The 18,794-nt window shown below is 34.8% G+C and overlaps 1 protein-coding gene across 1 annotated transcript in view; it reads left to right on the forward strand.

Annotated features, from left to right (window-relative positions):
• Positions 1-3,564: 3,564 nt before the first annotated feature.
• Positions 3,565-18,794, forward strand: part of gnl2 (G protein nucleolar 2) — a 17,148-nt gene continuing 1,918 nt past the window's right edge. The window contains exons 1-14 of the mRNA XM_016508039.1: positions 3,565-3,752; positions 5,081-5,165; positions 7,170-7,264; positions 7,462-7,601; positions 10,407-10,591; positions 10,733-10,799; positions 10,895-11,053; positions 13,409-13,522; positions 14,235-14,363; positions 15,938-16,042; positions 16,130-16,288; positions 16,607-16,714; positions 17,497-17,975; positions 18,264-18,343. Coding sequence (XP_016363525.1) covers positions 3,689-3,752; positions 5,081-5,165; positions 7,170-7,264; positions 7,462-7,601; positions 10,407-10,591; positions 10,733-10,799; positions 10,895-11,053; positions 13,409-13,522; positions 14,235-14,363; positions 15,938-16,042; positions 16,130-16,288; positions 16,607-16,714; positions 17,497-17,975; positions 18,264-18,343 — 1,969 coding nt within the window. The 5' untranslated portion in view covers positions 3,565-3,688. The remainder of the gene's footprint in view (positions 3,753-5,080; positions 5,166-7,169; positions 7,265-7,461; positions 7,602-10,406; positions 10,592-10,732; positions 10,800-10,894; positions 11,054-13,408; positions 13,523-14,234; positions 14,364-15,937; positions 16,043-16,129; positions 16,289-16,606; positions 16,715-17,496; positions 17,976-18,263; positions 18,344-18,794) is intronic.

The raw sequence follows: 18,794 nt of genomic DNA on the forward strand, positions 1-18,794 counted from the left end.
TTTTTTTTTTTGTTGCTCAGTGCAGAAGGGGTGATGAGGCCGTAGGCCATGATGACTGACTGTTGAAAGGTAACTCTGGAGCTGGAGGTCCATATCTGCACTACAGATGATTAGGTGACACATTCGTGCTTCAATTTTCATCTTTAACACATTTTTAAAGTTGACTTTGAACATCAGTTTTACACAAACACTAATGTTATCTTATATATCTATAGGGTTTATCATATTTAAAGAATATTAATCAAAAACTAAATGTATTCATATAATATTAACATAATATGAATGCAGTAATATTTAATATATGAGATATCAATAATATGAATGTAAAAGTTATAATATAAATAAAATAAATATGGATATTTATTATAATATAAATAATATAAACATTCATCTTCAATAGTATATTATTTCACTCCTATTTATTTTCACTCTTATTTATTCATATTCATATTATTATCCAAAATATTGTTTATATGTCTTAACCAGTGTCTTAATATGTTTTCAGAAATTATTATTTTGTTTTATTTATTTACTTTTGCTGTTGTTGTATTTTAAATGTGTGCAATGAAAGCTTCATTACCAAGTAAAACTCCTTAAGCAAGCATACTATTAAACATGTTATTAAATATGTCTATATATTACATATAATATTATATATAAAAATATATAAAACATTATTAAAAGTGCAATATCATTATTTAATATTCATATTTTAAATTATAATGTAAATAATATCAATGTCAATCTTGAATATTATAATATAAATTAAGCCAATTATATTTTGTAAATTAAAATTCTTATCAATCATATATAAACATATATATTGCACAATTTTTCACCTCTTCTTCTTCAAGGAATAGTCCGATTGATTCGATTTTTGCATTCTAACAAATTGTACAAATGTATGTTTGATGCAACATTTTTTTTTTACTTTCCTTTTCTGCTTTTTGGAAATAGGGAAATCAAAGATTTTTTTTTATTTTTTTATTAACGTAAGAAGCATGAGTTATTTATAACACCAGAATGATAAAGATGATGCAGGTCCTGAACAAATAGCCTGCTTAGTGCATTTCCCACCACCAGCCAGACGCATCTAAATCCAGCAAAGGCTATGGTCTCGATCCATCATTACTTTCTCCCGTGTGGATGCCGGGCAGTTTACTGGCAGCTCTGAGAACAGATTAAGTGAATACCTAAAGGGATATCATGACCCTGCAACTTTACCTAATCTTGACGGAAAAATCAAACAAGCAAATTCTCCCTCCCTGACTGAAACAAAGCGGACCTATCAGCAAGCCATCTTAAAAATACCTCTCACTCTGGCATCCGTTGTTGGAGCACACCTGTTTGCAACTGCTGTTAAATTGCTCAATAAAATATAATACATGCTGAATCCTTTATTTTAGGATAGCATTGCTTAATATCTTCTATTATCTAAGAAGAGTTCATGCAACCTAGGCTGTTATTTAGTGTTTAGCTTCAAACTGTGGTGTCCTCACTTGACTTTTAGTGTCAGAAAAAAAGATTCACCATCCCAATGCAAGAGTTTTACTTACATGTTATTTTATTATAATGATATTTGGCAAATGTAACCATGTTTAAAATGTACAATTGCACATCAAAAGTAGCTCAACAAGTTTCTGGAATAAAAATGTGTCTCTACAAATCCTTCTCCAGATATTCTTTTAATATCTAGTGCTTCAATATTCAAGGCAAATCATATTGCTCTAATTAATACTATACATAAGCCCTTTTTTAAATAATATTGATAACAGTTTTTTTCATAAACAACAGTGTACTGTTTGAATCCAGTCCAATTTTGGACAGTATTGTTTTTATCGTGGCTTATACCAAGCAATCACAAAAATGAGCAAAGAGTCTGGAGCTTTCATAAAAGGATTTGAAACAAAATATAGAATTTCATGCAACCGCAACTCCATTCAAATTTAATAGCCTTTCAGAGACAGTCCTCTGAGAAAATGTCTCAGAAAATCATGATGATTTGCCTCTCATTTTCTTTTGTGATGTCAGCTTCTTGTTTAAGCAAGCAGGACGTCAGAGAAATGAGGGTCTTAAAAGGGCAAATTAAATCTGAAAATATTTCTCATGTTGTCACATTTGATTTTAACTGAGTAAAAGCGAACAACTGGACAAACACATGACAAAAAAAAAGACTAAACTGTTTCTAAGATATTAGTGCAAATCGGTGCACAAGTTTCCATTTCTCTCAAAAGAGAATATTGTGTAAACATGTAATATTGTGTATTTTATTATGTTGGAATAAATTAAAATGCAAGAAAAAAGGACGTTTTTATTTATAATAGAAACATCAAACTATTAAAGACAATCTGAGATATCTTCCAAGATTCCAGTGATATGTCTATAGAATACTAGTATTATACAAGGTGTGCCTGGTTCTCATTGACTGTGTGGGCTGCCCCAGAAGCCATTATCTACGCATTCCACACAGGCTCTGCACAGGTTTTAAGTTTACACGATACACCGGCTGGCGGCTGGCAACGCAACATGTATTGTTGGTCCAAGCTGAAAACTGTTTAAATGCATCTGTGTAATGTTTGCTTTAATTCTATTTTGACAATATGCAAAGTTTATAGTTCCTTTTTCCAATTTGTTTCCTTTAACTTGAGTGAAATGTAATCTTGTAGAGTAGAACATGTGCTGAAAGATAACAGGTAAGTCATACATCTTGTTGTAATGTCAAATTTCAAGCGGCTCTCTTTAATTGGTTGAAAAGCATAAGACAAAGTCTTGATTCAGTGTAACGAACAGACACTGGTCGAAGCTCAAAGACATGGGACAGGACAATGCAACTGAAGCAACAACTATCCTGGCATGCCCTCTTCTGGGTATGCAGAGTCCTGCATGAATTTAATGTGTGCATTATCAAGTCATTCTGAAATAAAATGCAAAAAGTGTTTCCCAAATTAAATATATTTGTCCTATTAGTTAAACAAGATGGGAGCGATAAGATAACTGTATTGATGCTGCAGGTCTTTAACATTGTTAAAGCACATTTTAAAGCTTAGTCAACCAGCTCAGGGTTACCAGCTTCAGACTCAAATGTAATTGAACAAATAAAAAGAAAATTAAACAAGAATTTGCTATTTAAAACATGGTTAATTGCGCATGATATGTCTATTATTTTTTTAACAACATCGACATTTTAGGTTAAATTATTAGGCTAATGAAACAGAGAAAAATTACCATTTTTATTCTGTTAGTTTCATTTTAATGGCTCTTCTGTGTTATACAGGCATTTTTAAAACTACAAATACTTCATGTAGTTAATCAGTTGTTAAGGTCATGAAACTACATAACTAGGCTGTAAAAGATGTTTAATGTTGTTTGAAGGAAGTTTAACGTGACCTCGGTGCATGTTTACTACCCATAGACCGGTTTATTAGCTTGTGTACACTGACATGAGTATGGGTAAATTGAATTGTGGCTTTGTAGATTCTCATAACTAACACAGATTTCATTCTGAGGAGCTACTGACAGTTTTGCTCAGCGTGGAAGAAAAAAACGAAGAAAAAAGCCGTCGCTTGAATGATGACGCATTTCCGGGTTTCTGTAGTTTATTGTAACACGTGGAAATCTACAGTGGACTAAAACTCAGTTATATTTCTTTATTTACAGTATTTGGACTGTTCCGGAGTAATCGGTCACAATGGTCAAGCCAAAATTCAAGGGAAAAAGCTCCATAAATCCCTCAAACTCCAGCAGTAATCCCGGTAAGATTAAATAAACCGCTGGTCTGGCTGTGATCTGCTAGCCAGCTAAAGCATTAGCCAGCTCTTGTTGAGGAATATATGAGACGTTCTGTAGTTGTTTTCACCGTTGCCTGTTGTTAGAGCAGCTTTCTTCAATGTTCACCGGGTTATTAGTTGATTTCGTGTAAACATGACTTCTGTCAAGCCTTCAGGTGTTCCATTGAGGCTGCTCACACTGGTATTTTTAAGATTAATCATGTCTGGGTAACGTTACCAAATTGCCGTGTTGTACATGACATTTGTACGTGTTCAAGAATAAATGAATTACAAACTTGTTCTATAGATTGCCACCACAATGTTTTTTCAGAAATGTTTAGAATCGGTGTCAGAAATTATCTTTATTTTTAAGGGGTAATGTTTGCTCTCTACTTTCAGGGAGAATTTTTCACCATTGTGAGAACATAAAAGCATGCCCTATGTTGTTCGTTTATGCCAAATGCTTACATTGAATTAGCATTAATTAGAAATTATGGCTGTCACTTACAATAGCTGTCATATTTGAAATATTCCGGGGATTTGTTCGTTCTTTTAGTGCCATTTTGGCACTATCCAGACCCTGATTCATTTCATACACTGCTCATAATAATTAGCTTATTACATAAAAAGCTGTATTTCTCGGTAAAATGTTTTGCATATCACAACGTGATCCAAAGTTGACATATTTTGAATGTAATGAAGGGTTATTTAAGGACAAATGCTACAAATTCTACACTATTATTCACGTTTGGGCTCAAAATGATTTTTATCTTATTCAACAAGGACATTATATTGATCAAAAGTGACAGACATTAACAGTGTTACAAAAATTGTATTATAAATAAATGATGTGCTTTTGAACTTTGTTAATTATAGAATCCTGAAAAAGTATCATTAAGCAGCACAAGTGTTTTAAACATAGATAATAAAAAAAAGTTTCTTGAGCACCAATTTAGCATATTAAAGTGATTTCTAATTCAGTTTTGCCATCACATTTTAAAATATATTTAAATAGAAAAGTTGTTTTAAATTATAATCGCAATATTGTTTCATATTATTACTGTTTTACTGTATTATGACTATTTACATGCAGTCTTGGTAAACAAAAGATCTTTTAAAAAGTTTTTTTTTTACCCCAATTATAATTGGTGGACTTTGCAAAGTGACACAAGGGACTCTTCTGTTAATCGTGGCCCTTGTGCTTTGATTTAACGATCTATCACATTTATGAAGTGTATATAAAATAACTGTAAATTGCACTATGTCCCTGTGTATAACAATGTGCATCTCTTTTAACATTCTCTATCCCACAGACCGGGTCAAGGGAGCTGGAGGGAACAACATGAGGGACCGTGCCACCATCAAACGCTTGAATATGTACAGGCAGAAGCAGAGATGGTAAGTCATTTACAAAATGATAACAATTCAGAATACAATCAGAATGAGCTTTATTTACCAAATGAACACAAACACACAAGGAACTTTATGGTTTCTAGTAGAGCACGACCGATATGGGTTTTTTGGGGGCAGATACCGATATTAGGGAGTAAAAAAAGGCTGATATCGATATATCGGCCGATATTCTTTGTATATACTTTCCCATTCGTGTTCAAACTTTTGACTGGTACTATATATAGAATACAGCATATACATAAACAGAATATAACACATTTTTTGCAATGATCACTCAAATGTGGTGATCAAACACTTATAATGACGTGACAAAGATATGTAATGGAGGCAGGGCATTTAAAGGGGTCATATGATGCTGCTAAAAAGAACATTATTTTGTGTATTTGGTGTAATGAAATGTGTTTATGCGTTTTTTGTTAAAACGTTTTTTCCACATACTGTACATTATTGTTTCTCCTCTATGCCCCGCCTTTCTGAAACGCATCGATTTTTACAAAGCTCATCCGGTCTGAAAAGCGAGGTGTGCTCTGATTGGCCAGCTAGCCAGAGTGTTGTGATTGGCTGAATACCTCAAGCGTGTGGCGGAAATGTTACGCCCTTACCATACTGTGATGCCCTGTCCGGCCGGAGCTACGAGACATAAACATTAAAACCCATTATAAACGAGGCATTTGTTGCATCCAGTGGGGACATAATTACGGATTATAATGACTTATACTGTCTTTTTACGCGTTGCGTTGCATCGCGCCACGTAAACATAAAACCATGTCTGCATTTGTGATCGGAGAAATGACAAACAAGTGCTCAAAACTCGCGTTTGAATCGTCAGTGGCAAATTCTTTAAATATAAATATGAGTTCAGCGTTGCGCATGCGCCGGTGAGTCTCATGAAAACCAACGTTTGTTAACAGGAGCAAAGGAATCAAAGTTTCCTTACTTTAGCAAAGGAAACCCAGTCTCCTCTTGGCTTATATTGAAATTTACAAATCCTCGTTTTGTACTTGTAATAAGTGACCGTTGTTTTGTTTTGATCTCTCCCCTGCGCTTCCGCGTTCGTCATTTCTGAGACGGCGCAACGCCTACGTCATACGTCATCCGCCCAGAGCTGCTTCTGTGTACAACTGTTATTACTGATTATTACGTTTTGAATATGGATATTTTTCTTACAAAAACGCATCGATTCGCTACAGGAGTATACAATTTAAATTTACGTCTCGTGCACTTTAATGCCCTTTGAATGTAACTCGATGTTCCCTTGGAACTGAATTCATGGCGGAATATCATGTGAAGTCCACTTCGCAGGGCACTTACAGTCGAATAAGACACTTGAATGCGATGGGCGCTTTTTATTTAACTTATTTTGGACTAATGCATGCAACACCCGCTAAATGGCATTAAACAGCTTGAAAGATTAAAGACAATTTTTAATATAACTCCGACTGGATTCGTCTGAAAGAAGAAAGTTATATACACCTAGGATGACTTGAGGGTGAGTAATTTATGGGCTAATTTTCATTTTTGGGTGAACTAACCCTTTAAGCTTTAAAGTGTTTCATCCAGGTCACCAGTAGCAAACAATGGAGCTGGACAAACTACGTAATTACACCATTTACAAGCATTTTATCTGCGTATTATGTTCTGTCAAAAAATGTTCATATCGGCGCCATATTCGCAGAAACGATATATCTGCGACAGGATCATATCGGTCGATAAAATTGGCAAAACGATATATCGGTCGGGCTCTAGTTTCTAGTAGCTCTGGGTGCTTACATACATTTGTATGTAACAAGACAATAGAAAGAAAAAATAAACCGAATTGATTAAAAATATTTACGTAATATACATCTAGATGGAGTAATATGCATTAAACACTAATCATAGAGAGAGCTTATTTATTTATTCTAAACAAAAACAAATCCCAACCCTTACAAAAATGAAACATTTTAAATTATAATGAAACAGAGATATTTTTTATTTATATGGCCACAGTAACAGTCGAGGTAAGGTGATCAAGCCCTTGCAGTACCAGAGCACAGTTGCTCCAGGAACTGTGGCCAGAGTTGAGCCCAACATCAAGTGGTTTGGTAAGAGCAATTCCTTTTTTGTTTGTTTTAATTAGTCTTATTGTGTATGCTTGATTATTGAAGGGAAACAGCCATCTTTTCCAAGTAATATTATAGGCCACTTATTCTGTGGTCATACCATTCAGAATTCATATTGGATGTAAATATGTCTGATTATGTTAATATTTCTTTGGTTTTCCCATATGCTTCCTGTGCAGCCAATACACGTGTTATCAAGCAGTCATCCTTACAGAAATTCCAGGAAGAGATGAACGCGGTAAAGAAAGATCCGTACCGAGTAGTGATGAGACAGAGCAAGCTACCAATGTCCTTGCTGCATGACCGAATAAAAGCACATGTGAGTATGCACTCAAGTTACACATACATGCTGTTTTTATACAAAAATCCTGTGGCGTGATGTGAGAAGACAGGTAGGCTCATTGTTTGCATGCAGTTTTTCAGAGCAGACAATCAGGTAATGCATTGTGATGAGCTCAGTAAAAAGTAGTATCGTGAATCCTACATTTATTTATAATTTACTTACAACCAGAAAGTATCAATAAAAAATTGATTAAATCAATTTAATGCAATTTTATGTCTATTCGAGTATTATAATACAACGTTAGCAACATGGTAACATCTAACTCTGGGCTTTACATGAGTATATAACATTTCTATACTATTAGTGTTGATTAATATTTTTTATTTGCCTTTATTTTAAAATTTTCTGTTTTCCTTTTAAATTTGGTTTGGTGGTTTTGTAATTTTTATACTCTTTTTATACATATTTCTTTTTAGCTTTAATATGTTTAATTTTAGTTGTAGTAATTTTTATTTTAAGCAACAAGTTATCTAATATTTATATTTTACTTCACCTTATTTCATTTCAGTGACTTAAAATGATTAATAATACTTTTAGTTAACGGGACGTTAGATGTGCTGTTTTTATGGTACACAAAAACAACAACAAAAATCTGACTGCGTAGATCATTCCAAATTTAGAAGAGTCATAGTATGATACTGTGTGTTGTCATTTGATTCTAAAAAGTATAGCCTAATTAAAGCAAAAATATTTCTGACATTAGACTCCAACGGGAAAATTGCCCCTTCACGAAGTATTTTTCTGACTTGATTTATCAGCTGCTCATTTCTGGCAAATTCCTGTGAACAACAACTTTGCTCATTTGTATTTAAATGAGAAAACTGTTTTTCACAACACCTCTTGGCTAAACGTCTTGTAACTTGAGAATCTCACGTAACACATGCGGTACTACGACAAAAACACAGCAAGAACAATTGTTGTGCCATGATAACAGCACAGTGATTTTGTTAGTCTGACGGTGTAGCGAGGACATTGCCTGACCTGCGATAGAACTTGCTCTTTGGCATCTAAGGGCCTGCTGTCTGCCAGTAGTAAAGAACAGAGCAAAAAAATATGTGCTCAGAATAAAATGTAAGCTTTTGCTCTGTTCTTCATGTTTCTTCTACAAATGTTGTTGATTTGCTTCAACATCTAAACTGTTCCATGTGTGAGCAAAACCTTTGCATAATGAACGTCCCAATTTACTTTTGTTCTATGTCTCAGGACTGTGACACACTCGCTATGTTTTTTTTTTTGTTTTTGTTTTTTGGTTGCAGGGAACTGGCAAAACTGTGTCAGTTATTGATTTTCATCCTCCCTTTTTGATTTGTGTTGTTTGAGCCGCTCCTCCAGCATGTGCCATAATGTCCATTGTTTGCGCACATTTTTTTCTCTTTCTCAGAAGTATTTTGAACATGTTGTGATGTGGTGGTTAGCCTCAAATCAGGTTGTTTTTTATCATCCACGTCAATTGTTCCGAAGAAATGCAATATTACCAGAAGTACGATTTCTTACGAGAAATGTTACTGGCTTTGACAAGATCTGTAAATTGCTTGTTTTATTCCATCCTCTGTTGCAACAGTGGTATGGCTTCACTTTTGTTTTGTTTTTAGGTCATTACAGATTGCAATTTGGCCTGGTCCAGTTATAGACTTTAACTGTAAGAAGTTTCGTTCATTGTTATTTGGCTTTTGTATGATTTTATCTTAAGGCATATTTTTCTGTATATTAACGATATTAAAATTAGCTGTAAAAGCATATGTTCTATATACACGAGTGTTCAAAAGTTTTTATGTATTTTTTAAAGTGTCTTATGCTCTTAAGGCTATTTATTTAATTATTTAATCCAAAATTCAGTAAAAAACTGTAATATTATGAAATACTAGTACAATTTCAAGTAACTTTTTCTATTTTTTCTATTTCTAAAATTGTAATTTATTCCTGTGATGACAAAAATTTGAATTGTCAGCAGCCATTACTCCTGTCTTTAGAGTCACATGATCCTTTTTTGGGGGGATTCTTTGATGAATAGAATGTTAAATTTTGAATAATCACATTTATTTTGAATAATCACTTTTGATCATTTTAATGCATCCTTAATGAATGTAAGTATTAATTTCTTTAAAAAACCATACTGACCACAAGCTTTGGAACAGTACTGTGTACAACATTCTATATATGCACAAGAATGCGTGAAAGCTGGTGTTTACAAACCTAATGTAAACCACATCTGCATTTAGTTTGAGAACTGCAGATTACCATCTGATTTTTTTGGAATGTGTCTAAACGGTCAGATCGGATTTAAAGTTTTCCATTTTCAACAGTGTGCTGTGCTTTCTGGAGCTGTGGCCAAATACACAGATTTACCCTCATTTAGTGAATTATGTCACTTAGCATCGTGTTTAGGCTTAAATCTTTACTATAGTAGATCAAGTGCAGGCTACACTGTCTAAACAAACTGATTTCACCACTTGACAGAAAGTCAGTCCTCAAGGAAACAAAATAGGTTCATGGCATGCGCAATGTGAATAAAGCCATATTAATGTATGCTTTATAGAAGAAATCATGCTGTTTTGTGTAGCACAAAATTGTATGATCACTCTTGTAAGCCATATAGAATGTGCAGATGAGTACACTCCCATAAGGAATGGTAGCACAGAGAACTGTCAAAATGCTTGCAAGAGCTGAAATATCAGATGCTTCATCAAAAGAAATTCCAAAAGTTATGAATGTTATGATGAAGAGGATAAAACAGTTCTCATGAGATCTGTTTGTCAGTTGATCTTCTGCTGGTTCTTCTAGAACTCCAAGGTGCACATTCTGGACACAGAGACGTTTGAAACCACGTTTGGGCCAAAGGCACAAAGAAAGAGGCCCACCTTGTCTGTGGGAGAGCTGAAGGACTTTGCTGAACAGGCAGAGGTCTCTGCTCAGAGCTACATTGCTGAGAAAGACCGTGATCTGGTGTCTGAGGACAGTGGAGTCAAGTGAGCGAGTGCCTTCTAGAGATTATGAAAATATGTAGTTCTGTACTTACTACAGAAACAAGCTATAGCCCTGTTTTTCTAGCAAAATGGCTTATATATCATGACACGACATAAAGCCATTTCATTTTCCTGTCACTGCAGGGACGAGGCTCGGGAGGAAATCTTCAAAAAGGGGCAGTCAAAGAGGATCTGGGGCGAGCTTTATAAGGTAGTTATTACCATATCCCAATGCCTTACTCATTGAAAGTTCTAAGAAAAACCGTAGTTGACGCCACATCCTAAAATGAACCATGCTTTGTGCAGGTGATCGACTCTTCAGACGTCATTATCCAGGTGCTAGATGCTCGGGACCCTATGGGCACTCGATCCCAGAGCATTGAGTCTTACCTGAAGAAGGAGAAATCTTGGAAACACCTCATCTTTGTGCTCAATAAGTGTGATCTCATTCCCACATGGGTTACGGTAAGAAATGAAAGTGGAATACTAGTACCAGTTCCAAAATCTGTTGAGCTCCCAACCCTCTACATTGCAAGTAAATCACTCGCATATGCGACTAAATCTTCACTCTGGCGACTAAATGATGTCTAATACTCCCAATGTAGGCAGTATTATAAGCTGACATAGTTTCAGAATCTTTGTAAGATACCTTCATATGTCAAAACTCAGTGTCTTATTTCAGAAAAGTAAGCATTACAAAACTGAATGTTACCTTTGTGATATAACTATACTGTTATTATTGGGACATTAGCTTAGCAACATGCTAACACCAGCCTCTGTTAATCCATTTATGTTGGGTTAAGAGAAACGTCAGACATCTTGATGATAAATCTGCTTATTCATTCAGTGGCAAAAAATATTGATAACGTAGTTCAGCCTAATTTAAAAAAATATTATTTACCTAATATATATGGGTGCTGTGTATTTGTATGCATATTAGAGTATCATGTTGTTATCTTAGCTAAATGCTAAAACCAGTCTGTTGAAATCCTGTTGCAGTTGGTGGAAAATGTCAGAAATCTGAATTATAAATATACTTATTCATTCAGTAGTAAAAAGTATTGATAAAATATTTGATATTGGTAGTTTAATCGAATTAAAAAACAATTTTCCCAAAAGTTTTGCTGTGCTGTGTAATTGTATTCATGTTTCATTACCTTAGAATCACCATAACACCATCCATTGAGGTTGGTGGAAAAAATGTCAAAGTCGTAATGATAAATATACTTGTAATTACAACTTGTTAACCAACTTTACTGAGAGCTACGACTTGTACCATGTGACCACTGCAGAATCATTGAGGTGCCATGTTTAGGTGTTGATAATGTTGGCATTGAAATGCATAATTCCGAGTACGAGGAAATTAATTACTCCAAGTTTAATGTTGTGTGTTGTCATCTCGAAATTACAGGAATTATGACATGGCGTGAATTGTTCAAATTTAATTAGAAAAAACTAGAATATCGTGTTGTTAGCTTAGCAAGTTTCTATAGAGTGATCTGAAATGGCCACTTTTGTTCTTCTACAACAGTTAAGATGTATGGGGCCACCTATGTAGGCGGTAGACAGCAAGGCATCTCACTAGGTTTCTGGAACAAGGCCACTGTCTGCAATGTGTCCTGTTCTACCGTCTCTGGAGTTTGTTTCACTGACAGACAGGCATGTTTATCTTGGCTTGTAATAGTTAACCAGTTAAAGGCTCCTTCCCTGACAGATATTTTTTTCTGTCTTTCACATCTATGATTCTTGTTTGTAATTCTTGTTATTGGTGATTCTGAAATGCAACAACAAGGAATGAGGGAGTTACACCAGCTGTTTATAAGCTGCAGGCCTTTTCATTCAAGCCAAAAAAGCATTTGCCTACCCCCTTCAGATTTATGACTGAGGTCTTTTGTAAACCTAACAGGCAAATGATTGGGAAACCCATTAGTTTTGTTGTTGAAAGGGAATCACTTATCATTCTGTGGTGATTCTTGTTGGGCAGCTTGTGCCCTTTTTTATCTGTTCTCTCTTATCAAAAACAATTTCATAGATCACTTCTAGTGTTAGACCTAGTTAGAAATGTATAAACCGCACGTACAACCGGATTTGATTCTAAATTCCATGGATTTCATCCTACGTCAAAAGGATCAAATTGGGGTTTCTAAAGGCAGAAACTGAAATAAAAAGTTATATTACAAATTTTTTATTCTATATGATGATTATTATTATGATTATTATTATTATTATATGATTTTACATTATATGATGAGTAGGAAAAATAAATAGACACATAATGCCCACCCTCTTGTTCCAAACCTGTATGAATTTTGCTCTTCTGTTGAACACAAGTTATTTTTAAGAATGTTGGTAAACAAACAGTTGATGGTCCCAATTAATTTCCATAGTGTTTTACCCCAATACTATGGAAGTCAATGGCAATGACTGGCACTATACCACACTGCAAAGGTGGCACTATACCACACTTGAAGTCACTGAGCTCTTCCAAATGGCCCATTTTTTCCACTAATGTTTAGAAATGTAGACTGCATGGCTAGGTGCTTAGTTTTATCATTTTAATAGTAATAGAAATGCCTGAATTCCATAATTAATAGATGTGTTCCAAAACATTTTTGTCCATAGTGGTAGGTATTATATAGTAGCCTATTTGTATGTTTATATGTTCACGTTGCTCTTGAATTTACGTTGAAATGTGATTTATTAAGAGAGATGTTCACTCATAGGAACTTTATGAATACTGTTGTTGATTAACATTTAGGATGATGCTACACTTCTTTTTCTATATGTGAACTGTTTTTTATTCTTGTGTCTATGTTGTAGAAACGCTGGGTTGCAGTTCTTTCTCAGGAATACCCCACTTTGGCCTTTCACGCCAGCCTTACCAATTCCTTCGGCAAGGGCTCCCTTATCCAGCTCCTGCGGCAGTTTGGCAAGGTGAGGCTTTAAACATTTACAGCGTATGTTTAATGCTTATACGCATTATCGTGCCTTGGAAACCATGGGGCAACAGGTTTTAAACACACAACAGTTTCAGTCCACATCGTTTATCTACTCAAGCTGCAGTTTTAGGACAAGGTCAGTCTGTTTTTTGGTCCGTAATGGCAACAGATGTTGAGAGCAGTGGTTTGATTGGGTACCAGATGCACCCCACCCTCCCATGCTATTGGGCTCCTGTCCTGTCTTCACATCTGCCTCGTAGCTATTTTTGGGAGCACAGCCGTAAACAAAAAATTGGAAATACTAAAAAGGAGAGAGGGCTTACATAACATAAATTTTGTTGAGAGTTATATGACAGGACACTCTTTTAGGAGTTAGAAAACAGCGGTGCAAAAATATCACGGTTGCCGTGCGTGCAATATAAATCTGCAGGTGTAATGACATTTAAGAGGCCTTTGTAGGTTGTGTATCAAGTCTTTATTTCTTGGGCCCCCTTTTTAAAAGTGTATAATGAAATGTGAGAGGGAATGTGGCCAAATTATTGGGAGAAGGGTTGATCCAAGATCGTCTCGTTTTCCTGACCTCAATACTATGAAACGAACATTATATCAGAGGACTTGACAGTATGTGTGTATTTCTTCTATTTAATTGCTGCTTTGCAAAATGACGTTTGCTTAGTATTAACATGTCCATATTGATTTTTGCTCAGCTCCACTCAGATAAAAAGCAGATCAGTGTTGGCTTCATTGGTTACCCCAATGTTGGAAAGAGCTCTGTTATCAATACCCTGCGCTCCAAAAAAGTCTGTAACGTGGCACCCCTTGCTGGTGAGACAAAGGTAAGACCTCAGAAGCTTTTTCTTTCCATCTCAGGGATGTGATTTTAACAAATGGATTTCTGTATTTTCCTACCTGAAAATAAGGATCCATGTGAATTCTGAGAAAAATACATTGATGCTTTTTGTAATTGTAATTATACTTGTTCTATAAAATAATATCAAATTATCATTATTTTACAGTACAATAATATTCTTGCAATAGTAATATATTTCTTTATTGATTTGTTTAATGTTCATATTTAAATAATAACATAAAATAATATTTTTCAATAATAATAATAAAGTAATTTGATTTAATAATTATAATTATTTGTTGTATAGGCATACTGAATGAGGAGAAAAGGCAGTTTTTTTTTTTTTACTTCTGTAATTTGCCAATCACATGCCTTTATCTCTGTTTGGTGCTAATTTTTAATTTTTTCTTAAAGGCTAGTTTACCCAAAAATGAAAAGTCTATGATTAGTTTGCATACTCTAATGCCATTCCAAACCTGAGTGACTTTTTTTCCCCTATGGACACAAAAGGAGAAGTTTAACACAATGTTCATGCTGCTATTTTCCATACAGTGTATATGAATGTTGTCAGAAGATGTGAACCCGGGGCTAAAAAAAATTAATAATAACCCATTACACTGTATTTCAAGTCTTTTTCTTTTCAAAAATTATAATTTTTGATGAGCTTTCCAATAACATACTTGTGTTTGTCCGTGTACTGATCATGAACATCAGATGATTGAGTGATTCCTCTTGTACGTGACATCAAATGATTCAGATTTTTTTTTTTGGTGAGTGTAAGGTTACCTGCCAGATCCTGACATGTGGTAACATTTGGAACGGCTTAAGTTTCCAGCATTTTGGTTTTTGGCTGCAACTTTTGTGTATTCATGTTTTTGTGTGAAATTACTTTTTTATGTTGTCAAATTTTTCCTCTTATTTTACAAACATGGAACTGAGAAATGGTTTTCAGAGGGAGCGAGTGAAAGTGCAAGGCAAAGGAAAAACATTACTGACGGCGGCCAGATTGAAATCAAATTCTAAACAAATCTGGACTTCCACGCTCTTCTGTTTATGTTTTAAATGATAAATTGTTTCATTTAAAATTTCCCCCGTGTGCCCTGATTTGAGTGATTCTTCAATTAGTAGACATTTCTGTCTTCTATTTTCCTTTCTTTTTACAACAGTCTTTCTAGATCGATTATGAGATAGATAGGTTTGATTTGATTTGATTTTAATAGCTTAAAAAATTGTTGTGCTTCGTTAACTAGCTTTTCCTATGTTGAAATGTTGGGTTTTCCTGAATCACTGTTTAGGCCTTTGGCCAGTGAGCAACATTCATAAACAATCTATTTAGTTTTAGTTTTATAAACTTAAAAGTTAATTGACTGCTTGCTAACTTGTCGAAAGTTCTTATAAATTGCGTGTATTTAAATGCAGTTCGTTATATTGAAATGTTTTCGGTCTTGTGGTTTCTTAAATGGAGGTCATGGATGAATCTATGAACTTTCTGTCAGATGGCTCAAGCTCAACCTTAATGCTATAACCAACTGTTTTCTTTCTCTCTTTTTTTTCTGACAGGTCTGGCAGTATATCACACTAATGAGACGCATTTTCCTCATAGACTGTCCTGGCGTCGTCTATCCCTCCGACGACAGCGAGACTGACATTGTGCTGAAGGGAGTGGTACGATGACCTTGACTCTCAAAGTCAGCCGTTCACATTGGCAATCCCAGCAGCTTCATCCACTCACTTTGTATCTGTTGCATTTAGGTTCAAGTGGAGAAGATCCGAAATCCAGAGGATCACATCGGAGCGGTGCTGGAGAGGGCCAAAGCAGAGTACATCCAGAAGACATACCGCATTCTGTCCTGGAGCTCTGCCGAGGATTTCCTGGAAAAGCTCGCCTTTCGCACCGGAAAACTGCTCAAGGTCTGGCCTGATTGTGGAGAATCTGATAAAACGAACTGTCAGCTTGGTCCTCGCGGCACATTTGTTTATTCTTTCCTCTCAAGTGTCCCGATTGAGATGTGACAGTTTGCTTACTTTAAGCCAGTGGAAAACATTTAATTTTAACTTCGGATAGCCAGTTTACAATACCTGAATGCCAAAACCACTATGATTTAGTGCAAAATTAGATTTTTAAAAAGGGGTAGGTTGTATTTTTTAGTTCACATCTTTATCTCTGTCCAAATACTGTACATGTTGGTGCTGTAATGATTGGTATTTTGTGTTGTTCCACTTATACAGGGTGGAGAGCCAGATCTGTCCACTGTGTCTAAAATGGTTTTGAATGATTGGCAGAGGGGACGCATCCCCTTTTTTGCGAAGCCCCCAGGAGGCGAGATGGATGAAGAGGTAAATGGACATATGTGACCCTGGACCACAAAACCAGTCATAGGAGTCGATTTTTCGTAATTGAGATTTATACATCATCTGAAAGCTGAATAAATAAGCTTTCCATTAATGTATGGTTTGTTAGGATAGGACAATATTTGGCCGAGATACAACTATTTGAAAATATGAAATCTGAGGGTGCCAAAAAATCTAAATATTTAGAAAATCACATTTAAAGTTGTCCAAATGAGGCTCTTAGCAATGCATATTACTAATCAAAAATTAAGTTTTAATATATTTACGGTAGGAAATTTACAAAATATCTTCATGGAACATGATCTTTACTTAATATCCTAATGATTTTTGGCATAAAAGAAAAATCAATAATTTTGACCCAAACAATGTATTTTCGGCTGTTGCTACAAATATACCCCAGCGACTTAAGACTGGTTTTGTGATCCAGGGTCACATTTGTTCTTAATATCCTACAAAGTTTAGTGTCTTTTAGCCAAAAAATTTGCTTAGTCTTTGGAAATTTCACTTTAATATTCAAAAATGTCTTCCAAGATCATCACTGTTGCATGTTTTGCTAAAATTAGAGCTTTATGTTGTTTTAAAAGACCTTGTAAGACATTGTTTATATGTAACTTCCATAATGCATCTTGAATTACTTGGTACAAATCCTCTTTTAAGTCACTGTGGCCAACAAAATTACTTGAATTTTGACTGTCTTTATACTGGCAGACACTAATGCACTTATAAACATTTATACTCTTAAACTGACACTTGATCTTTCCACTCAGAACAAAGCACAACCGATGCTGGAAATGCCTGAGATGGAAACCAAGCAGGAAGAGCTGGGAAACAGACTCGAAGCTCAGGATGTGGACGGGGCCTCATCTAACCAGCAGGAAGATCAAACGCTTCTGAGACAGAATGAGGAGATGCAGAAAATCTTCAGCAATGTCAAGCAGAACTTTGGCAAAATAAACGTCGCTCCAGAGTTCAGCGAGGAGGACCTTGTGCCTGTTGAGATACCTGACATACTGGATCCCTCCTGGTCAGAAGATGAAGATGAGCAAGACGAGGAAAATGAGGAGGACGAGGAAAAAGTGGAAGAGCAGATTGGTGAACAACAGGAAGAAGAATCCTCTGTTTCCGACTCCCCAACCAAAGCAGAAAAGAAGAGCACATGTGAAGTGAATAAAGAGATGGATGAGAAGATTGCCAAATTAAAGCATTTTCTTGATCGTGCCAAGTCAAAGCACTTCTCCGCCATACGGTTTGTTTTAAGTTCATATTGATCATATTTTATAGGTACCTTTCAGGACACTTTACAGCATAAACAGCAAGATCAAAAAATAGACAAAGCAATACAAAACATAAACTACAAACATAGAATTACTTCAAAATATGAGTAAAGTTATGATATAGGGTTAAGGTCAAGATAAGGTTGTGAGAGGGTTCTGTAAAGGTTAACGCTTATCCTATTTCAGTAGGCTGATTAATTTTTTTTCACTGTTTGGCTCTTATCTGTTGATATTATTATGTTGTCTTTATGTTTTTATAGAATTCCTAAAGGCCTGTCTGAAAAGGTGTTCAATGAAACCACAGCAAAGCAGAATGATGCAAAGAATCTGCAACGGAAAGGTACAACTAACTCAAGTTAATGCCATATGTTTGTGTATCAAAAGGCTGCTGCAACTGTGTATTTAATGTACAACAAAACACATATTATTATTATTATTATTATTAGTGCTGTCAAACGATTAATCGTGATTAATCGCATACAAAATAAAAGTTTTTGTTTGCATAAAATGTGTTTTGTGTATATTTATTATGTATATATAAATACACACACATACAGTATATATTTAGAAAATATTTACGTCTATATTTATATTCATATAATTTATTTTATAAATAAATATATTTAATATATAAACATTTTTCTGATATACATGCATGTGTGTGTATTTATATATATATATATATATATATATATAATAAATATATACAGTACACACGCATATATTATATAAACAAAAACTTTTATTTTGGATGCGATTAATCGCGATTAATCGTTTGACAGCACTAATAA

This window comes from Sinocyclocheilus anshuiensis, unplaced genomic scaffold, assembly GCF_001515605.1.
Source record: "Sinocyclocheilus anshuiensis isolate Anshui unplaced genomic scaffold, SAMN03320099.WGS_v1.1 scaffold702, whole genome shotgun sequence".
In the NCBI taxonomy this organism is placed as follows: domain Eukaryota; kingdom Metazoa; phylum Chordata; class Actinopteri; order Cypriniformes; family Cyprinidae; genus Sinocyclocheilus; species Sinocyclocheilus anshuiensis.